Source organism: Saimiri boliviensis, chromosome 1 (genome assembly GCF_048565385.1).
Source record: "Saimiri boliviensis isolate mSaiBol1 chromosome 1, mSaiBol1.pri, whole genome shotgun sequence".
Lineage (NCBI taxonomy): Eukaryota > Metazoa > Chordata > Mammalia > Primates > Cebidae > Saimiri > Saimiri boliviensis.
Genome location: NC_133449.1, coordinates 160,285,270 through 160,309,045, shown reverse-complemented (window position 1 = coordinate 160,309,045; position 23,776 = coordinate 160,285,270). Strand labels below are relative to the sequence as shown.

The window sequence follows — 23,776 nt, the reverse complement described above, 5'->3', positions numbered from 1 at the left end:
AGTTGGAGAAACATATCTAAAAAAACATTGCTGGAAGCTACATTGAACTCTACCTCCTAAACTGCTGTATCTGCCCCAAATCTGGCCCCTGAGCATGTGAGGGACTAGATGTCAGCCTCTGCCTCCACTTCAATTGCCTGGGTGAGCCCTGGAATAGATAAATCGCAGCAAAGCTTTACAAGCAACTTTCAGGAGAGTTTTTGAGAATCCCTGAAGTTGGCAACTTTCTCCTGGACTTTCAACCCACATGGAAACTTCTTTATCACTCACCCTCATCACCTCGTCAGCTTTCTTTACATGCACATTTTTTTTTCTTTCCAAATGACTAAGGAAAATATAGATTGTTTTCACTCACCTGTGTCCTAGATGGACTTTTCCCCTTTAAAGGCTGATACTCCTCTCCTCAGTAAAGACCTCTGTAAAACTTTGTATGACCACCCCATATCACCCGGCCTCTTCCCTGTACAACTGAATGTGTGCCCAGACTCTAGCTGTCAGTCAGTGTCTGTTTAATCTTTTCTTGGAAATGTCTGTTGCTGAAGTTTTCTCACCTTCTGCTTGGTCATGTCTAAGAGGCCCACAGAGTATCTGTCACAGTTGAGGAAGGCACGGACTGTGTACAGGGCTTTGTGGAACTGTCTTTCGATGTCTGTAAGTTCTTCAAAGACTTTGCTTCCAGACCACAGAAGTATCTGAAAAAATACAAAAATACATTCAAAGATTTTGAGTTGCAAAGTAATAGCTCACTTAGCTGGAGAATAACAACAATTTTCTGAAGTTCCGTAGAGTTTATTTCACTTAACCTTCACAATAACCCAGAGAAATAGGTTAACTATCTCCCATTTTTAGTTTTAGATTTTTTTTTAAGTTTTTAATTTTTATTTATTTTTTAGGGGCAGAGTTACTCTGTCATCCAGGCTGGAACACAGTAGCACAATCATAGCTCACTGTAGCCTCCAACTTCCAGGCTCAAGCAGTTCTCCCATCTCAGCCTCCCCAGTAGCTGGGACTACAGGTGCACACCACTGCACACAGATAATCTTTAAATTTTTTGTAGAAATAATTCTTCACTGTTTCCCAAGCTGGTTTCAAACTTCTGGCTTCAAGCAATCCTCCAACCTTAGCCTCCCAAAGTGCTAGGATTATAGGCATGAACCACCTTACCCAGCCAATTATCATCCCTTAAAAAAATTTTATTTGAAAACTAGAGATGGGGTCCCACTATGTTGCCCAGGCTGGTCTTGAACTTCTGGGTTCAAGCAATCCTCCTGCCTTGGCCTCCCAAAATGCTGGGACTACAGGCGTGAGCCACCATGCCTGGTCCAATTATCTTCCATTTGTAGACAAAGAAACTGAGGCTCAGAGAGGTGAAGTAACTGGATGCTTTACATTGGGTCCAACTCTTCCCCTTTCATTTAACTCATAGGCTTTAATAAAAATAATAAGAAACTTCAGTTGAGCCCTAATGCCCTATATACATTATCTCATTTACTATTAATGGCAACTTTTCGAGGGTGGCACCATAATCATCCCTATTTTTCAAATAGGGAAACCGAAGGTTAGAGAAATTAAGTGACTTGCTTAGGGTCTTAGAGCTAGTCCGTGGTTGAGCAGGGATTCAGATCAAAGCCATCTGACTTGAAGCTTGTACATATTACCACTCTGGTATACAGCTTTATAGACAGCCACTACCTCATAACACTTGTGATGCTGGCCAGAGACTAGAGAATGCTTCCTAGGCACCTTCATTCCCATCTGCCTGCCAGTCCTGCCCACATCAATGCTTCAGGGAAAGGACACGCCCAGTCCATTCCCTTGGCCCAAGCCCCTTACCTGGCCGCGTCGAGTTTCACAGTTGTGCAGGTAACTCAGGTGGTACACCTTCATGATTAGATTTGCAAAATTGAGGTACTTGAGAAGAATCTAAAAATCAAACAGCATGAAGGGAGGCAGATGAGAAGAAGAAATCCATCCTCTGGCTACTTCTACCATCAGCTATAAATATCTAAATATTTTCAAAGCTTCATCAGAGACAATTTGGGCAGATGGATCCTAGAATGCAGACTCATAAGATGTTGCATGAGTATAAAACTCACAGAATGTAGACTGTTGATGGGAGTGTATCAGTGAAACTCACAGAATGTAGAATGTTGATGGGAGTGTATTAATGGAACTCACAGAATGTAGAACGTTGATGTTGATGCAAGTGTATTAATGAAAAATGCTGGAGAATGCTGGGAAGATGGCCGCCTAAGAACAGCTCAGGACTTCAGCTCCCAGTGAAAGTGCAGAGGGTGAGTGGACGCCGCATTTCCAGACGAACTCTTATTGCCCACAGACCAGGAGATACCCAGGCAGAGGGGTCGCCAGTATCGCAGTCCCAGCCGCTGCGGCTGTTTTGGCCCCTGCGGGGCTGATTCCGCCCGCGCGGCTGCTGTGACCACTCCCTGTTGCTGCGGTTCTCCGGACAAAAGCCACTGGTCTGGGAGCCCTCTTAGCTGGCGAGCAGAGCCCTGAGACGGCAGAGTTGCCCATTCATCTGAAATAGTGAGTCAGGCCAGGAGATTCCTAGGCAAAAAATCCGCCAGGAGCCGGCGCCGCAGTTCAAGCTGACTCAGTGAGTCGCAGCACGGGAGATCCCGGCGCCTTTTCAACAAGCGACCAGAACGCGGGGTCGTTCAACTTAAAAGAAAAGACTCTGAGTCAGGGAGCCAGGCGATCAGGCTCGGTTGGTCCCACCCCTCCACCGCCAACAACAAAAAAAACAAAAACAGTAATTGGAAACCCTCTGGGTTGAGCCCTTCAAACCAAGCACAGCTGAACCAGGACGGTCTGGCTCCGTGGGGGAGGGGCTTCCGCCATTACTGAGACTCTCCACCGCTATGGAGGCAGGCTGCCGTTGCCGAGGCAACCCGCCGTTGCCGAGGCAACCTGCCACAACAGAGAGAGTCCGCCATAACAGAGGCGGGGCCACCATTGCCTAGACAGTTCTAACTACGCCCATATAAAAAGGACTACAGGGAAGAGCTCAGGGCAGCTGGGCGGAGCCCACAGCAGCTCAGGAAAGCCCCTGCCGGCAGGCAGTGGCTAGGCGTGCTGCTAGCTGGGCGGGTCAGACCTGAAAGAAAAACCAAAAAAGGCAGTAGTGCAACGGAAACTCATAAAGCTTCAACTCCCTGGGACAGAGACAGACAACAGGTGGATAAACCCACAAAAATGGGAAGAAACCAGCGCAAAAAGGATGAAAACTCCCGAAACCAGAACACCTCTCCTCCTAAAAGGGATCACAACTCCTCACCAGCAAGGGAACCAGACCGGATGGAGAAGGAGGGTGATGAAATGACAGAATCAGACTTCAGAAGGTGGGTAGTAAGAAACTACAGTGAGCTAAAAGAACATGTTCTAACCGAACGCAAAGAAAATAGGAACCTTGAAAAAAGATTGGACGAACTGCTGACGAGAATGGACAGCATAGAGAGGAGTATAAGTGAATTGATGGAGCTGAAAAATGCAACACGAGAACTTCGTGAAGCATGCACAAGCTTCAACAGCCGAATTGACCAAGCAGAAGAAAGGATATCGGAGGTCGAAGATCAACTCGATGAAATAAAAAGAGAAGGCAAGAACAGAGAAAAAAGTGCAAAAAGGAATGAACAAAATCTTCAAGAAATGTGGGACTATGTGAAAAGACCTAATCTACGTCTGATAGGTGTACCTGAATGTGATGAAGAGAATGAATCCAAGCTGCAAAATACTCTTCAGGATATTATCCAGGAAAACTTCCCCAACCTAGCAAGGCAGACCAATATTCAAATACAGGAAATACAGAGAACACCACAAAGATATTCCTCAAGAAGAGGAACCCCAAGGCACATAATCGTCAGATTCACCAGGGTTGAAATGAAAGAGAAAATGCTAAAGGCAGCCAGAGAGAAAGGTCGGGTTACCCACAAAGGGAAGCCCATTAGACTCACAGCAGATCTCTCAGCAGAAACCCTACAAGCCAGAAGAGATTGGGGGCCAATATTCAACATCCTTAAAGAAAAGAACTTTCAACCCAGAATCTCCTATCCAGCCAAACTAAGCTTCATAAGTGAAGGAAAAATAAAATCCTTTGTGAACAAGCAAGCACTCAGAGATTTCATCACCACCAAACCTGCTCTACAAGAACTCCTGAAAGAGGCTCTACACATATAAAGGAACAACCAGTACCAGCCACTCCAAAAACACACCAAATGGTAAAAGAGCATCAACACAATCAAGAATCTGCATCAACTAACCAACAAAACAGCCAGGTAGCATCAAAATGACAGTATCAAATTCACACATAACAATACTATCCCTAAATGTCAATGGACTAAATGCCCCAATCAAAAGACACAGACTGGCAAATTGGATAAAAAGCCAAAACCCATCAGTGTGCTGTATCCAGGAAACCCATCTTACATGCAAGGATACACAAAGGCTCAAAATAAAGGGATGGAGGAAGATCTACCAAGCAAATGGAGAGCAAAAAAAGGCAGGAGTTGCAATTCTCATCTCTGATAAAATAGATTTTAAAGCAACAAAGATCAAAAGAGACAAAGAAGGACATTACATAATGGTAAAAGGATCACTGCAACAAGAAGAGCTAACGATCCTAAATATATACGCACCCAATACAGGAGCACCCAGATACATAAGGCAAGTTCTTAATGACTTACAAAGAGACTTAGACTCCCACACAATAATAGCAGGAGACTTTAACACCCCATTGTCAATATTAGACAGATCATCCAGACAGAAAATCAACAAGGATATCCAGGACCTGAATACAGACCTGGAACAAGCAAACCTAATAGACATTTACAGAACTCTCCACCCCAAATCCACAGAATATACATTCTTCTCAGCACCACATCACACCTACTCTAAAACTGACCACATAATTGGCAATAAATCACTCCTCAGCAAATGCAAAAGAACGGAAATCATAACAAACAGTCTCTCAGACCACAGTGCAATCGAGTTAGAACTCAGAATGCAGAAACTAACTCAGAACCGCACAGCTTCATGGAAACTGAACAACTTGCTCTTGAATGTTGACTGGATAAACAATGAAATGAAGGCAGAAATAAAGATGTTCTTCAAAACCAATGAGAACGAAGACACAACATACCAGAATCTCTGGGACACATTTAAAGCAGTCTCTAGAGGAAAATATATAGCAATGAGTGCCCACATGAGAAGAAAGGAGAGATCTAAAATTGACACCCTATCATCAAAATTGAAAGAGCTAGAGGAGCAAGATAAAAAAAACTCAAAACCTAGCAGAAGACAGGAAATAACTAAGATCAGAGCAGAACTGAAGGAAATAGAGACACAAAAAACTCTTCAAAAAAATCAATAAATCCAGGAGCTGGTTTTTTGAAAAGATCAACAAAATAGACCACTAGCCAGATTAATAAAAAAGAAAAGAGAGAATAACCAAATTGATGCAATAAAAAACAATAAAGGGGATATCACCACAGATTCCACAGAAATCCAAACCATCATCAGAGATTATTAATTCAACCATTGTGGAAGACAGTGTGGCGATTCCTCAAGGACCTAAAAATAGAAATCCCATTTGACCCAGCAATCCCATTACTGGGTATATATCCAAAGGATTATAAATCATTCTACTACAAGGACACGTGCACACGAATGTTCATTGCAGCACTGTTTACAATAGCAAAGACCTGGAACCAACCCAAATGCCCAACGATGATAGACTGGATAGGGAAAATGTGGTACATATACACCATGGAATATTACGCAGCCATCAAAAACGATGAGTTCACGTCCTTTGTAGGGACATGGATGAACCTGGAAACCATCATTCTCAGCAAACTGACACAAGAGCAGAAAATCAAACACCATATATTCTTGCTCATAGGCGGGTGTTGAACAATGAGAACACATGGACACAGGGAGGGGAGCACTACACACTGGGGTCCGTTGGGGGGAAATGGGGGAGGGGTGGGGATGGGGAGGTGGGAAGAGATAGCATGGGGAGAAATGACAGATACAGGTGAGGGGACGGAAGGTAGCAAACCACACTGCCATGTGTGTACCTATGCAACAATCTTGCATGTTCATCACATGTACCCCAAAACCTAAAATGCAAAAAAAAAAAGTAAGTAAAAAAAAAAAAAAAAGAAAAATGAGCCGGGCGCGGTGGCTCAAGCCTGTAATCCCAGCACTTTGGGAGGCCGAGGCGGGTGGATCACGAGGTCAAGAGATCGAGACCATCCCGGTCAACATAGTGAAACCCTGTCTCAACTAAAAATACAAAAAATTAGCTGGGCATGGTGGCACGTGCCTGTAATCCCAGCTACTCAGGAGGCTGAGGCAGGAGAATTGCCTGAACCCAGGAGGCAGAGGTTGCGGTGAGCCAAGATCGAGCCATTGCACTCCAGCCTGGGTAACAAGAGCAAAACTCCGTCTCAAAAAAAAAAAAAAAAAGAAAAATGCTACTGTTTATTGAATTTTCCTGTTAAGTTCCCTATGAGGTTGATACTGAAAAATTATCAGCATTTTACAAGTAAGAAAACAGAAGTTCAAAGAAGTTAAATAACTTGCACAAGGCAAACAGCCAGATATTGGGAGAGACAGAACAATTATCTCTCTATTCCTGACTTCAAAGCCCAGTGTCTCAACTATTATTTTGTCCTGCCTCCCTCAGAGAACATCAGGTGAATTCCCTTTCTGACAGATGGGGAAACTGAAGCCAGGCCAAAGAGGAAACTTGAGGAGACTTCATAGTCTAGGAGAATGTGCTAGCATGGCTACCCTTCGTTTCTAAAGCATTCTCACCTCTTCATCTCTCTTGGTGAAGTGGGATCCATCCACTTTATTCACAGCCATGATTATGGCTACCACATCCTTCCCATTCATTATGGGCGAAGCCAAGATGCTCTTGGTCTTGTACTCAGTGAGGATGTCCACAAAGTCACAGAAATGCTCATCCTAAAGGAAGGCAGAGAGAAGCACAGACAGGCAAATGAAGGGCAAGAACCATGGACCACCCCAAAGCCCCTGCTGAAAAACGAATGATGGCACTGCCACCGATTCCCCTTCAATAGGGGCAGGGCAAACAGAGATGACATCTGCCATGGAAGCTTCCAAAACCCAGTAGAAAAAGAAGGTCTGGGATGCAATCCACTGAAGGCTGTGAAGGAGATGTATGCAGAGCAGTGTGGATGCCAGGGACAGGAGTGAGGGACTGACTTTGCCTGGAGAGAGAGGGTTAGGGAAGGCTTTCTTGAGGTGACGACAATTAATTCCGGAATAAAAACTCAAAGGAGAGCTAAGAGGAAGCTGGGACTTTAGTAAGTACAACAACGATAGTGGCTGGCAGGCAGTGTGCGTGGCATTTCACCTGCATCATCTTACTTTAATCTTCGCAATAAGCTATGAGATAGGTACCATTAGTAGCCCATCTTACAGGAGAGGGATCTGTAACTCAAAAAGTTTAATGTCACATGTGGTGAGAGAGAGAGAGAGAGAGAGAGAATGTGTGTGTTTGTGTGCGCATGTGTAACTCCAGAACCTGCCCTCAGCTCTGCTGCCTCTCAGAGAAGCCTGGATAACGTAAGACTTGGGTCCAGGTCATTGAACAAAAGAATTTGTTACTTTCAGCTTTTTAAACAATCCAGTTCTAGCACCAGACAGCCAGTTCAGTGGATATCCCCATTTTACGAGTCTTAGTAGAAGCCCCACTATGTGTCAGCCTTATGTTAAGCACTGGGGATATGGGTGACTAAGGTTCAGGCCAACTCACAGAAAAATTAATAATAGTAATACTGGTCACAAGGGGTTGGCTTAAAGCTCTGGGCATATAGAGGAGCGCACAGCTCCATAACCCTCCCCTAATGCAGCCCAGGGAAGCCCATGGTCTGTGGTCAACCACGTGGTCAGGATGAAAAGACAGAGACTGAATTGTCCTCTTAAATGGACAAGAATCCACCTTTCTATTTCTTGGTAGCACTGTGAGGTTTTTGGACTGTCAGGATTGCTTGGGACACAGGCCAGCCCAAACATGCACAGCTCATGCTGTCCTGAGTGGAAATGTATTTCACAGAGCCAATTCACAGAACTTTTCTAAAATTAAGTCTGGGCTGGGCGTGGTGATTTACACCTGTAATCCCAGCACTTTGGGAGGTCAAGGTGGTAGTTTTGCTTGAGTTCAGGAGTCCAAGACCAGCTTGGGCAACACAGCAAGATCTTGTGCCTACTAAAACTCAAAAAAATTAGCCAGGTGTGGTGACATGTGCCTGTAGTCCCAGCTACTCAGGAGGCTGAGGAAGGAGGATTGCTTGAGCCCAGGAGTTGGAGGCTACAGTGAGCTATGATTGCACCATTGCACTTTACCCTGGGTAGCAGAGCAAGAACCTGTCTCTAAAAAAGGAAGGAAGGAAGAAAGGAAGGAAGGAAAGGAGGGAGGGAGGGAAGGAGGAAGGAAGGATGGAATTCAGTGAGCGATGCTTTGCATCTATAGGTTTCTTCTAGTTGGAATGGGATTAAACAAATAGTCAACAGCATTATTATCAGTGAAGCTGTTTCAAACCAGGTGAAGGGTAAAGGAATTAAGAGAAGCTTGTAGTGTTGTACTTGAATTAACATTTGAGGATTAAGCAAAATCTCTAAAAAGGCATTAGTCAAGAAGTGGTACCTGCGTCATTTTCTAAGCTACTGATGAGTGCCTGAGCACAGAGACCTGGGTGGGGTGTGCTTGGATTCATTTCATTAAGTCATTTTAGTTTCCCATTGTTCACTTCTACCAGGGAAAGCGAATACCTGGGCCTCACCTGCATCCAAGGCAGATGTTACTAAATCTACCAGAAAGCCCTTTCCCACTGAGTTCTCAGTCCTGGAACTCCCCTCATGAGCACTCCACCTGCCGATTGACTGGCATTTACATGATCATTGTCACCCTATATATTCAGCATACAAAATGTTCTAAACAACCATGTCGTAGAACCTCAGATTATTAAAGGCGGAAGGAGACTTAGAAGACAATTAGCTCAAACTATTAAAAGTAACGGCAAAAACCATGATTACTTTCGCACCAACCTGAATTTATTTATTTATTTTAAGTACAATTTCCATTTCATTTTTATCCAGAGAATAGTTCATCTCAGTCTTTAAGGACTCAGCTCCGTACATGGGCTTTGGCGTAGGTCGTGGGGAAGCACCCACAGGTCTACATCGCGGTGGGGGTGTTTGGTCCCTGTGGGCTTCATGAGATCGATTCCTAACTACTTTGCTGTGAATTACACAACTCACGCAGTAATGTAGCTTCACATGCAGCTTGGGAAGCACATCAAAGGCATCCAAGACGCTTGCTTCAGAAATGTCCCTGACTGCTGCGGCCTCCACTGTGTTTCAAATGACGAATTTCTTAATGGCCTTGTCCTTGGGCACGTGTCAGGCACAGTTCGTGCAGTGAATAGGCTGCACATGGCCATGGCCCTTTTTGGCAAGATCATTGTTTCTTTTTTTCTTTGTCATCTTGGAGGCACGGACCGGAGCAGCCTTTATTTATTTTAAAGCCCAGAGTCAAAGACTGAGCTAGCAGAAGCCCAGAGTTATTCATCCATTCAGCTAGCATTAACAGAGTGCTTTCTAGATGCTAGGTACTCTTCCAGACCCTGAAACTACAGCAATGGACAAGAATGAATTTCTTGCTCTGGCGAAGCTTACATTCAAATGGGAAGAAAGACAAAGCAAGCCTGAGACAACTGCTTTGAAGAAAATGGACTGGATGGTGCTGTAGAGAGTGATGAATCAGATGGCAGGCTGGTGGGCAGGGAGCCTTCTTGGAAGATGTAATGCTGAGCTAAGAGCTAAAGGATCAAGGGAACCAGGTATATGAAGCACATTCTAAGCACAGAGCGTGCAAAGGCCAGGAGGTGGGAATGAGGTTGGCCCTTGTGAGGAACAGAAAGATCAGTGTAGCTGAAGCATAGAGAGGGAAAAGGAGAGGGAAAGTGGAGGGCAAGGAAGTTAGAGAGGCAGGCAGGGGCCAGATCCAGCAGGGCCTTGGAGGCCACAAGATTTCATTTTTATGTATGTACATATGTATTTTTGAGACAGAGTCTTGCTCTGCCATCCAGGCTGGAATGCCTGAGCCGTCATGGCTCACTGCAGCCTCAACCTCCTTCCTCCAGGGGTGTACCACCATGCCCAACTCATTTTTGTATTTTTTTGTAATGATGGGATTTTGCTGTGTTGCCCAGGGTAGTCCCAAACTCCTGGAGCCAAGTGATCCTCCCACCTCGGCCTCCCAAAGTGCCGGGTTTGCAGGTGTGAGCCCACATCCGGCTGAGTTTGGATTTTAAAGTGCAGTGCAGCACTACTTCTCATTCCCAGATTCCTCATTTCCCCTCTGCAAACATTCACAGCGCCAAGCTCTGTTGCATCTCATAATGAGATCTACTATTTACTGAGTAATAATGACGCACTAGGCTCAGAGCCAGACAACTTACATATATTATCTCATTAACTCTCACATCAGCCCTGCCAAATAGAACCGCCACCTTCCCCATTTCATAGACAACTCCCTTGCCGTAAGTGGCACAGTTGCTCCACTTATTCATTCATTGATTCACTGATTGATTGATTCATTCATATTCATTGAGCACTGACTATGCCAGGCATTGTATATCCAAAGAGCTGTAAGATGAGGTTGTTCTCACTGGTTCTCACGGTATAGTGGATTGTCATGTAAAACATGAGCCCACGACTCAAAGCATGTGAAGCAGACCACCCGGGGGGCCCAGGGAAGGAGAAACTTGTCCTATGAGTGGCTTCAACAGCCACTCAGAACATTGTCAGTGGTTGAAAACTCTTTGAGCTTCAGTTTCCCCTTTGGTGAAGTTAGGGTATTGGATAAGGCCCTCTTTGAGGATTTTCTTTTCTCCCCCTGTTCTAGCATGCTGGGTCCCAGGTCTCACAGGAAATGAAGGAAACCAAGGGCAGACAACAAATGTGAAAGGGTCTAGAAATGACAGTCATCTCAGGTATGGTCTTCAGAAACCGGATTGATCAGCCACAGGAAGTGCGGGGGAAGGGCTGACATTTACTCATTCACTCACTCAATAAACTATAGTAAGTACTCACTCTGTCCCAGACACTGGGCTAGGTGCCAGGGGCCAGTGGTGAATAATACAGACAGGGACAGATGGGCCTTGTGGGTTTTCCGGAAAGGAGAAAGAGGAAAAGATTGATACACGAGTACATACTGAATGACAAGTGGGCAGCCTTCCCAATGAAATTTGAATTTCAGATAAACTAGAAATAATTTTTTTTAGTGTAACTATGTACAAAATATTGCATGGGACCTTCTCTTACTAAAATATTCTTGTTTATCTAAAATTCAAACTCTACTGGGCATCTTATATTTTATCTGGCAGTCCTCTGGCAAGACTTTCTGACGCAATTCTCAAGATAAGTAGGAATTTGGAGCAGGTGGGGAAGTTCATTACAGTCCAAAAGAACTTCCTTTGTGATTTCACATTTCAACAATGCAGCAATTGCAACCCTTTCCCAGGTTTCTAGAGGGTGCTGAAGGCTGACAATATCACTTTTTGGTGGTTCAGAAAGAATCTAGACCCTTGCCTACAGCACTGTCCTCCTCCTCCTCACCCAGCCGCAGTCACCGTTTGGTGCTCAAGGTTGCCTTCTACCCAGAGCCGCGAATTGAGTAAGATTTCCTGACGTAAACACATGCAAATACCAAGTATACAGGGATGGCTGGCATGGACGGTCTTCACCCGCAGGCCCAAGTCACTGGCCAGAGAGACTGACTCAGGCCCCAAAAGGTTCCAGGGAAGGTGAGGTGTGGTTTCCCGGATAAACTCTGAGGGATAAATAGAAGGCAACAGGCCATCTCTTTGCACAGACGCTCTGCAAACTGCTAAGCCAGGATCTTCTAGAATCAGAAAAACATCCTGAATCCTCAATCCCTTAATATCAGGGTATATAGAAGCTCCCAGCATCTCTGTTTTCTGTTTTCCCACAAACAGAATCTAAACTGAAAGCTCCAGAAGGGCAAGACTGGATTCTCCTCTGAATTCCACCCAAACCTGGCACAGCCTCCATCACTTAGAATAGATCCTTAACAACAACAACAAAAGACTTGTAATAGTAACAAGGAATGGGAGTTGCCAATAGGAGTCATTATGTGTGCCAAGAACACTGCTAATGAGAAATAATTCACTCATTTAATTTTTGCAACAACACTGTGGGGTAGGTATTATTACGCCATTTTACAAAACAGGAAATAAACCCAGTCAAGCTAAATGATTTGCCAGGACCACATTCTTAGAAAGTGACAGAGTCCTGGTTCATGGCCAGATCTGACCTCAAAGCATAAGATCTTAACTCTCTGCTGCATGATCCAATGACCTTGCTCAAATAAAGCCCAGTGCAATGCCCTCATTTTCTAAAGAAGGAGGTTGTACAGAATAGCAGAGCAATTAAGAGGAATTAAGGATCTGTAACGACTCCCTGGCTGAACCAGCTAGTTTAAAAAAAAAAAAAAAGAGAGTGTGAGCTCAAGGTCAGTGCCTGGGTTCAAATCATTCCCAGTCTGCCAGGGTTTTTTTCTTTCTTTCTTTTTTTTTTTTTCACTTTTTTTATTGTTATACTTTAAGTTCTGGGGTGCATGTGCAGAATGCGCAGGTTTATTACATAGGTATCCACGTGCCAGGGTGGTTTGCTGCATCCATCCCCCCCCCACCCCCGTCATCTACATTAGGTATGTCTCCTATTCTTCTCCCCTATCCCCCTACTCTCTGCCATTTTTTCTTTTCTTAGGCAAGTTGAGTGAAGCAGTAGGAGTGGAGGGGGACAAAGAAATCTATCACTTACTGTGATCAATCAGTTATAAACACCTGTTGTATTTATAACTAATTGGACCAGCCAGAGTCTGCCACTTCCTATCTGCATAACCCTGAGCAAGTTACCAACACTGTCTGGGTTTCTGCTTCATCATCTGTGAAACAGGGATAATGACAGTTATGACACAGATCGATATGAGGGGAAACAAGTAAGGCAATCCCTGCTGGCTACAATTAAACAGTCTAGGAAGAGTCGAAGGGAAAACAGACTCCAGTCCAGTTGGATGAGTCCTCCAGAAAGTCTCCTGAGTGCAGTCCCATTGCCTGGCCCCTGGATGCCCAAGGGGAGATGACGGGAGACACGCACCCCGTGTGGGAGCCCACCAGGTGTGCTTTCCACGGAGACACAAGTCTGGCTTATCTCACCAAGAAACCCAAGTCCAAAAGATAACCTGCTTGAATTCTTTTTGGTTTTGAGATGGAGTTTGGCTCTTGTTGTTCAGGTTGGAGTGCAATGGCTCGGTCTTGGCTCACTGCAACCTCCACCTCCCAGATGGATTCTCCTGCCTTAGCCTCCCAAATAGCTGGGATTACAGGTGCCCACCACCGTGCCCGGCTAATTTTTGTATGTTTAGTAGAGACAGGGTTTCACCATGTTGGCCAGGCTGGTCTTGAACTCCTGCAAATGATTCGCCTGCCTTGGCATCCGAGAGTATGAGATTACAAGCCTGAGCCACCGCACCCTGACGACCTGCTTGAATTCTTGCACTAATATAAGTGAAGCGTTAGCAAGCCTCTGCCCAAGCTCTCCTGGGTTTAGTTTCTTTGTCTATTAAATAAGGCAGTTGGATAAGAGTCTCTGAAGCCCCCTTCCTCTCCTATTTTTAACATTGAGACCTTTAATCTGAAATAAAGCCAGAGGTAAAATGAGCGCAAAATCACACCATGTCCAGAGACTGGATTTTGGAAATGCTGAAACACAGCTCCTGTTTTGGCCAGTGCGGCAGTGAATGAGACCTGTATGGGCCCTGCCATGATGGGACATTCTTTTGGGTGAGATAGTGTTAAAGAAAGTATTGCATAATTACTTGATTGTGAGTCTTTTATGCCAAGTGCTTCCAAGCACATGCTTTGTGCCAGACACTGTGCTGGGTCCTGGAGTAAATGCCTGGTGGTCAAGGCAAACCTGGTCCCTGACCTCCAGGGCTTATTATGAGAAATGGCTTAGGGAGGAGGCTGTAACAGGGGGATTAGAAAGGGCCTCCCTGAGGAAATGACTTTTTCTGAAGGTGAATAGGAGCTGGCCTGGACAGAGGGCTAGGTAGAGAACAGCATTACTGCCTTTAAAAGCCAATGTCCAGAGACGGGGAGTGATTTGCCCAAGGTGATCAAAGAAGTCTTTGTCAGAACTGCCAGTAGAATCTCAGGGAACTGTGGACTCCTGAAAGAAAGAGCCAAGTGTTTAACCAAGTGATCAGTGTTTAACATTTCCAGTAACGGGACACAGACTGCCATTATGCCTCTGCATATAAAGCACAAAGAAAACACCTCTGTGGCGCTCCTGCCAGAAGTGCATGGCCTGGATCTAATCATGAAGAAATATCGGACAAGTCCGAAAGAAGGGACATTTCCACAGAAGATTTGGTTTGTACCCTTCAAAAATGTCAGTGCCATGGAAAACAAAGCCAGACTGAGGAACTGTCTCAGAGTCAAGGAGACTGAAAAGACAGTGCTACGTGGGTGTCTGACACAACTGACAAATTGAATATGAACTGCTCATTAGATCATGGTGCTGCAGCTCTTTTCTTTACTTTTTAGCAATTTTTTTTCTTTTTTCTTTTCACCCAGCTGATCGGATGGTTCCTTTCCTTTCCTTTTTCCTTTCCTTTCCTTGACAGGGTCACACTCTGTCACCCAGGCTGGAGTGCTGTGACGCAACCATGGCTCACTGCAGCCTCAACCCCCTGGGCTCAGGCAATGCTCACACCTCAGCCTCCAGAGTAGCTGGGACCACAGGTGTGTACCACCACACCCAGCTAGTTTTTTTTTATTTTTTATTTTTTTTTTGTAAAGACAGGGGTCTCCCTATCTTGCTCAGTCTGATCTCAAACTTCTGGGCTCAAGTGATCTTCCCACCTCAGCCTCCCAAAGGGCTTGGATTACAGGTGTGAACCACCACACCCAGACTTTTTTCATTTTTTCTTCTTCTTCAAGACAGGTTGTTGCTATATTTCCCAGGCTGGAGTGCAGTGTTATTCACAGGTATGATCCCACTACTAACCAGCATGGGAGTTTGACCAGCTCCCTTTCTGACCTGGGCTGGTTTACTCCACCTTAGGCAGGCTGATGGACCCTCACTCCTGGGAAGTCACCATATTGATGCTGACCACAGGTGTGCACCACCACACCCAGCTAATTTTTAAATTTTTTGTAGAGACAGGAGTTTCCCTATGTTGCACAAGCTGGTCTCATACTCCTGGGCTCAAGTGATCCTCCTGCCTCAGCCTCCCAAGTAGATGGGACTACAGGTATGTGTTATTACTCCCAGCAGATAATGGTATTGTATCCACATTACATTTCTATGATTCCATCATTGTACTGTGGATAGGGAAGAAATGTCTCTGTTCTGGAAGTACTGTGGAAGTGCTGTGTGGAAGTACTGTGGAGGTACTGTGTGGAAGTACTGTGGAAGTACTATGGAGGTACTGTGGAAGTACTGTGTGGAAGTACTGTGGAAGTACTATGGAGGTACCGTGTGGAAGTACTGTGGAAGTACTTTGGAGGTATTGTGGAAGTACTGTGTGGAAGTACTGTGGAGGTACTGTGTGGAAGTACTGTGGAAATACTATGGAGGTACTGTGGAAATACTGTGGAAGTACTGTGGAGGTACTGTGGAAGGTGTATTTCCAGAACAGGGACATTTCTTACCTATCCACAGTACAATGATGGGAGCATTGCCAGCACTTAGAGACAAAGGGCATGATGTCTGCAACTTTCTCCCAAGTGGGTCAGAGAAAATGGAGAGCAAAAGCAAATGTGGCAAGATGTTAATGAAAGATAAATTTGGATGAAAGACATACAGTTATTTGTATTATTTTAAACTTTTCTGTTAAGTTTGAAATTTTTTTCTCTGCAAGGCATGGTGGATTGCCCCTGTAATCCCAGCACTTTGGGAGGCCAAGGTGGGCAGATCACCTGAGGTTGGGAGTTCGAGACCACCCTGGCCAACATGGAGAAACCCCGTCTATACTAAAAAATGAAAAAAATTAGCCGAGTGTGGTGGCGAGTGCCTGTAATCCCAGGTATGCTGGAGGCTGAGGCAGGAGAATCACTTGAAGCCAGGAGATGGCAGTTGTGGTGAGCTGAGATTGCACCGTTGCACTCCCAACAAGAGCAAAACTGCATCTCAAAAAAAAAAAAAAAAGAATTTTTTTTCAAAATAAAAAATTATGCGTAAATAAGTAAATAAATAAAGAGAAGCCCCATGTTGTCACCAACCTAGTCTTGGGGGCCAATAGCTCCCCACCCCACTTGAACCCCAGAACCCCATGGAATAATGCCCCACGCCCTCTTTCTCTCTCATGGGGCAGAGAGTACCTCTTCTGTGTTGGGAACGTTAGCAATCTTCTTAGAGTGTGCGACGTGGCCCACAACGCCCATGTCCAAAGGGAAGACGATCTCCTGGTCGGGCATCACCAGGCAGTCCTCAAGGACAGCATCTTTGTGGACATTGAAAATCCGGGTGGCCAGCTCTGCGATGCCGTTGCGGGTCCTGTACATGAACAGGCTCATGCGGTCTGCCTGCAGGAGAAAGCACAGCTTCTTCATGACATTGAAGATGCATTTCTCTGTCTGTAAATTCTCCTGAAAGTCCCGCAGGAGGTCAAAGATGATTTCACTCTCCTCCACGCTGCTCAGGGAGTGGTAGTTGCTGAAGTCCACGGCAGCCTCCTTGGCCCCAAGGAGGTCGGAGATGACCTTGGCTCGATAGCGGAGGTTGTAGTACTGTTTGGCAAAGCCAATATTCGAGTCCAGGAACTTCTCCACCTCCTCTGCTGTCACTTCGCCCATGGCTGGGAGTTCCACTGACTACTCTGTAGAAGGACTGGGGCGGAGGCCTTCCAAAGGCAGTTTTGCAGTCGGCCCCAAGTCCAACCTGGACTTCTCTGGGTCTTGTCTGCAGAACATACTGAGATGGCAGCATAGGAGCCGGGGGAGCAGGCTTGGGAGATTAAGTCATTAATATTTCTCAAGAACAAGGATTATGAGGATCAGTGTGTTCCAGATGCTGTGGGGCCAGAGGGGAGAAGGTGAGAGTTTTCTTTCACCTTGTTCTAGTAAGAGCTAAGAAGAGATGTTTGCACAGAGCAGGAGGTGGGCTCCAGCACCACCAAAGCTGAGGTTGCAAAAAGGCAGCACAGGGACAATCTACTTGCTGTGGGTGCGTTTTCTCTGCCCTCTGTTAATTTTCTTAAGTATCTGACCCAGAAGACTGACATTTACTGTTTAGGAGATTTGTTTGGCTCCGTCCATGTCCCTCCATGGCAGGAATGGCTGAAGCTGAGAGGTGACTTCGTGCAGACTGCATCCCCAGCCCCTTGCCCCACCCTTCCACTCCCCTTCCTCGGGGCCTCTCCCATGTGGGCTTTCCCTGTTCAGGGCCTCTCAGCCTACTGTCCTCATGAACATTATGGGTCTGGTACCCGTAGTCTCCCATTTCACAATCTTTGCACTAAAGTTGTTACCAGCTTTAGATTTCAATGACTCTCTAATTTTTGCAACCTAAGGGCCATTGTAAAACAACACACCTTTGTCAGTTTTCCCTTTACTCCAAAAGTAATACATATTATATTCACCATTGAACATACTCAAAGAAGACAATTAAAATCACCCATAATCCTGTTACTCAGAGGTAACCTCTAGTTAACATTTTATTTTTAACCTCTAGTTAACTCTATCCATTTCACAGAGCCTTAACTTTAAAAATCTGTTTCCCTTCAACCCACTCGATCTTTCTCCTGGTCCTTTAATGTGTTTTTGCTGGCTTCAGCCTGGACTTTCTTAGGTTGTCTGTCAGAAATGCACACAATGGACTGGGTGTGGTGGCTCATGCCTGTAATCCCAGCACTTTGGGAGGCCGAGGTGGGTGGATCACCTGAGGTCAGGAGTTCAAGACCAGACTGGGCAACATGGTGAAACCCCATTCTACTGAAAATACAAAAATTAGCCAGTGTGGTGGCGCCACCTGTAATCCCAGCTACTTGGGAGGCTGAGGTAGGAGAACTGCGTGAACCCAGGATGTGGAGGTTGCAGTGAGCCAAAATCGTGCTATTGCACTCCAGCCTGGGTGACAAGAGCTAGACTTTGTCAAAAGAGAAAGAAAGAGAGAGAGAGAGAGAGAGAGAAAGAGAGGGGGGGGAGAGAGAGAGAGAGAGAGAGAAAGAGAGAGAGAGAGAGAGAGAGAAAGGTCCATACAATAGTCCACATTCTATCAACTCCAGTGAATCTTTGAAATACCAGAATCCTAAAATGCCCCTGCTGCCCACTAGGAAGGAGACAGAGCACTTGCCTTTCTGGATGAGACTGACTTTAGCTTCCATGACTATATCTGCTAGAGCCTGGCATCCCTGTGTTGTAAACTATGTGGAATGCATAATTATAGACAGTTGCTAGCACTTTGAACTTTGTAAATGACCTTGCCTTAAAAATAGATTGCCGCCTTTATTGTATAACATAATAAATTTGGGGGCACTGCACCCATCCAGCACTGTGTGCACAGGTGCCCATCCCCCCACCCCGGATCTGGCAGCTTGTGCAGCAACACGAACCTTCCAGACACTCCCATAATAAAGAATCAGAACTCTGGCCCAATGTGTTTTCTCAGCTCTCCGCACGCCATCTCCTTCTTTACTTCCAGATTTCAGGTCATACAAGTCATCTCTAGCTATCTTATCCCAAGTAGCCTCCAAATACCCCCTCCCTGGTTTCTCCCTGTCCTATCGGCCTATTTATTTTTTCTGTTACATTTATTACTGTTGGCAATCGTTGTGTTTGTTTTTTGTTTCCTCATCCTGTTGTCTGTCCTCCCACTACACTGTGAGCTTCGTGAGGGAAGGGAGCTGTCGGGGTTGATTCCCTAGGCCTTGCAAGGGTGCCTGGCACATCCTTGGTATTCAGATATTGTGATATATATATTTGGTCTTCAACTCTATTTCCAGATAATGCAACTTCTAACATCCTTAGAATCTCTAGGGTGATGTATTTTTGTATACTAATAATGATTGACCGGTGCCTGGTAATCCCTAGGTAGATTCAGCCTGGGTGGCTGGTGGCCTGAAAGACTAAGCCACAATTAGAGGGTGGGACTTTCAACCTACCCTCCACCTCCAGGGCGGGGAAAGGGGCCCAAAGCTTTAGTTGATCATCAGTGGCCAATGGTTTAATCAATCATGCCTGTGTAATGAAACCTCCATAAAAACTCTAAAAGACAGGGCTCGGATAAGCTTCTAGACAGCTGAACACATGGAGGTTCCTAGAGGGTGACGAGCTCAGGGATGCCATGCAAGCCCAGAGTCTCTTCCCTGACACCTCGCCCAATGCCTGTCTTCATCTGTATCCTTTGCGATATCCTTTATAACAAACCAGTAAAGGTAAGTAAATTTCCTTGAGTTCTGTGAGCCGCTCGAGTAATCAATTGAACCTAAAGAGGGGGTCATGGAAACCTCAGCTTGAATCTGGCTGGTCAGAAGTACTGCAGTCCCAAAGGTGAGGCACAGGGAAACAGTCTTGCAGGACGGAGCTCTCAACCTATGGGATCTGAGGCTCTCTCCAGGTAGATAATGTCAGAATTTAATTGAATTAGAAGATCCTGCTCAGTGAATGAGCAAAAATAAATATATAAATAAATAAATGAATGAATAAAAGAAGATCCATGTGAGTTGGGCTATACCTGTAGTATTCAAGAGGCTGAGGTGGGAGGATTACTTGAGCCCAGAAGTTGGAGGCCAGCTAGGCTCAAGTGAGACCTTCATCTCTCAAAAAAAAAAAAAAAAAAAAAAAAAATTCCTATAGTACCCAGTTCCCAAGTGTTCGCCTATCAAATAGTAACCAGCCCAATACTGCTTAGGAGACATCAGACACATTCAGGGTGGCAGGGCCATGAACTCTATATCATGATTATCTTTCAGAGGTATTTCCCATTCTTTTTTTTTTTTTTTTTTTAAGACAGGGTCTCACTCTGTCGCCCGGGCTAGAATGCAGTGGCGCGATCTCAGTTTACTGTAACCTCTGCCTCTGGGATGTAAGCGATCCTCCCACCTCAGCCCCCTGAGTAGTTGGGACTGAAGTACACTTCCATGCCCAGCTAATTTTTGCATTTTTCATAGAGATGGGGGGTCTCACTATGTTGCCCAAGCTGGTCTTGAACTCCTGGACTGAAGTGATCTACCCACCTCAGCTTCCCAAAGTGCTGGGATTACAGGTATGAGCCACTATGCCCAGCCTGTCCCATTCATTTTAACTATTGCAAAGCATTTCACTGTATGGGGGTACCGGAACACCATAGGACTACCCTCTGCAGCCAGGTTTCTCAACCTTGACACTATCAACATTTTGGGTCCAGTAATTCTTTGTCGTGGGAGGCTGTCCTATACGTTGTAGGATGTTTACTCTGATTTCTACCCTAGACACCAATAACATCTGCCCTAAGTTGTAACAACCAAAAATATCTCCAGACATTTCCAAATTACCCCAGTTGATATCCATTATCCCATAGTTAGATATTTCAGTTGTTTCTAATTTCCTAATATTAGAAACAATGTTGTAAGAACATCCTTATATCTTTCATTAAAAAATACCTAGAAGTGAAATTCCACGTGATGTGCAGTTATCTAAGCAATTTGATAAATAATGTCAGATTTTTGTCTCCAAGGCTTTACCAGTGTGAACGACAGTGCCTGTCCCTAACCCCTACCCAACCTCTCAACAACGTGTTGCAAAAAAAAAAAAAAAAAGAAAGAAAGAAAGAAAAAAGAAAAGGCCGGTGTGGTGGCTCATGCCTGTAAGCCAAGCACTTTGGAGGCCAAGGTGGGCAGATCACCGGAGGTCAGGAGTTCAAGACTAGCCTGACCAACATGGTGAAACCCCGTCTTAAAATAAATAAATAAATAAATAAAAATAAATTCCTGTTGCCTAGGAAATGAAACACTTTTTCTTAATCCTGGCATTAACAGCTCCCTAGAACTTGTCCCCAACACTTCTTACTTTGTTTTCCACAATTTCTCTACACATATTCCAAGCTTCACCCCAATGTTTTCATTCTTTTTCGGTTTTGCTTCTTTATTCTTGCTGTGCCCTTTACCTATCCCTTACCCCCCAATCCAAATGTCATTACTTCTGTTGATTCTTCTTTGATACCCCATTTAGACTTTCTACTTGCAACCCCCAAACTATTGGTTTCCTTCCATTCTAAGGGGAGTTGCTACATTCTAGGTTATTTCTGCACACCTATACTTTCATCAAGAACAAACTCCTTGAATTATAGGAGTAAAACTTAGCCCATTTAAAAAAGTTTCCTAGAGCCAGGCATGATGGCTCATGCCTGTAATTGCAAGTACGCAGGAAGCTAAGGCTGGAGGATTGTTTGAGGCCAAGAGTTTTAGGCTGCAGTGAGCTATGATCACGCCACTGCATTGCAGCTTGAGCAACAGAGTGAGACCCTGTCTCTAAAAAGAGATTTCCCAGAGATCAGCACGGCTCCTTTTCCATAGCATATCCACCAAGCTTAGTTCTGGTTAGAAATATAAGCAACAATTTGCAGAAAAACCTACTTTTATCTCATTTTTCAACATGCCAGAATGAGGAAGGCAAGGCTATTGAAACACTTCAGTCTAATTGCTGGTTGGGTACAAATAAGTTGGTATTTGGAGTGAGTCACCTAACACCTAACCTGTGAAATGGACCTGATTTCAGATGTCAGGGAAGAAAATGGAAATCTGAAGCTTCTTTTATTGGTAACAGGGGCTACCAGAAGAGTCAGGGGAGATGTTTGTATAATCTAATTTAGACAAGAACATGTACTATTAGAAAGAGGAATACAAGATTTAGATCCAGCAATGCCATTGACTCATTCTGTAACTTTGAGGAAGTCCCATCCTCTTTCAAGGTTTTGATTTCCCTATCAAAAAAACAAAGGATTTGAACAATTTATCTCTAATACTCCCAGTTCCATGACCCCAGGTGGGCTTTGAGTGAGGGAGGTCACCGTATTTGCAATTCCAGACAATCCCCACCAACCCCACAAGAAACCTCATCCCCATTAGCAATCAGTCCCAGCTTTCTTCTCCCACTATCCCCTGGTAACCTCTAACCCAGTTTCTCTCTCTATGGGTTTGCCTATTCTGGACATTCATATAAGTGGATTTATATAATATGTAGCCTTCTGTTTCTGATTTCTTTCACTTAGCATAATGTTTTCAAGGTTCATACATGTTGCAGCATATATCAGTATTTTATTCCTTTTTTTCCAGCATGGTCTGCTGAAATGTATCATTCCTTTTTGAATGAAAAGTATCATTCCTTTTTATGGCAGAATAACTTTGCATTGCATAGATATACTGTATTTTGTTTGGCCATTCATCAGTTAATGAACATTTGGGTTGTTTCCACTTTTTGGCTATTATGAACATTCTTGTACAAGTCGTGTGGATGTAGTCATTTCTCTTGGGTATATGTCCAAGAGCAGAATTGCTGGGTCCACAGATGGTTTTAAGTCTGCAAGTGGGGCCAGGCACAGTGGCTTATACCTGTAATCCCAGAACTTTGGGAGGGCTGAGTGGGTGGATCACTTGAGGTCAGGAGTTCAAGACCAGCCTGGTCAACATGGGGAAACCCAGTCTCCATTAAAATTGCAAAAATCAGGCGAGGTGGCATTCATCTGTAATCCCACTACTTGGGAGGCTCAGATGGGAGAATTGCTTAAACCCTGGAGGCAGAGGCTGCAGTGAACCAAGATCGAGCCACTGCACTCCAGCCTGGGTGACAGAGCGAGACCATCTCCAAAAAAAAAAAAAAAAAAAAGAAAGAAAGAAAGAAAAGAAAAGAAAAAAGACTGCAAATTTGGAGGTAAAAAGGAGGGAATAAAGAAAAGAAAAAGGACCAAGTAAGGAACCAAATGGATCAAGGAGAGAAGTTTTGCAAGGTCCCTTTTTGGAAAGAACAGCACTCTGAAATTCAGGACCTGCTATAATGTGAACAGGCTGGTTGGCATATGAGCAGCCACCACAGATTCTAGTGTGGGGTGTAAAGGTCTCCACAGGCCATTCGTCACTACTGCCAGTAGCCATGGTGAAGGAATTGATGGTATTCAATTGGGAGGAAGCTCTGAAATGCTTTTGGGCGTGAGAGACGGTGCCAGTTTGTTCAGGAAGGTTCCAGAGAACAGTAAAAGCCAGCAGATGAGACACACAGATTGTTATAAGAAGACAGTACCCAGAGTGCTTAAGAGGTAGAGCTTGGGAGTTAGACCTGGGGCTGAGTCTGGGCTTGTTATTTGCTATCTGTGTAAATTATTTAATTTCTCCTGGACCTCACTTTGCTTGTCTGTAAAATTGGAATTGTTTGACATGGTTGTTTTGGAGAGTAAATGAGATAATATAGTAAATATAATGCAAAGCTGTTGAATATTAAGTTAAACCATATAAAACTGCCAATGATTATTTTTATTCTGCACAAATGACAATTTCATACTGTTCAGTTTAATCATCGGAATTCAATCATTACTAGCTATTGTCACTACCAAAGACTAACTGGATTACCTGATAGGTAGTGAGCTCCCTGTCACTGAAGATATGAGAGCAGAGACTATGGCAAAGAGGAATCAGATATCAATATTTATGTAAGAAGATGACTCT

General features: G+C 44.6%; 1 protein-coding gene and 1 pseudogene across 2 annotated transcripts in view; both read right to left on the bottom strand.

The window, feature by feature from the left end:
• PDE6A (phosphodiesterase 6A) overlaps positions 1 to 16,937 on the bottom strand; it is a 98,054-nt gene extending 81,117 nt beyond the window's left edge. Inside the window, exons 1-4 of one of the 2 annotated variants that reach the window (XM_003934007.4) lie at positions 16,464 to 16,937; positions 6,838 to 6,990; positions 1,834 to 1,923; positions 552 to 692 (exon numbers count right to left, since the gene is read on the bottom strand). In XM_003934007.4, coding sequence (XP_003934056.2) covers positions 552 to 692; positions 1,834 to 1,923; positions 6,838 to 6,990; positions 16,464 to 16,937 — 858 coding nt within the window. The remainder of the gene's footprint in view (positions 1 to 551; positions 693 to 1,833; positions 1,924 to 6,837; positions 6,991 to 16,463) is intronic. The other variant, XM_010344533.3, reaches the window with a different exon arrangement.
• On the bottom strand, positions 9,103 to 9,534 carry LOC120363575 (small ribosomal subunit protein eS26 pseudogene; annotated as a pseudogene).
• Positions 16,938 to 23,776: the final 6,839 nt, after the last annotated feature.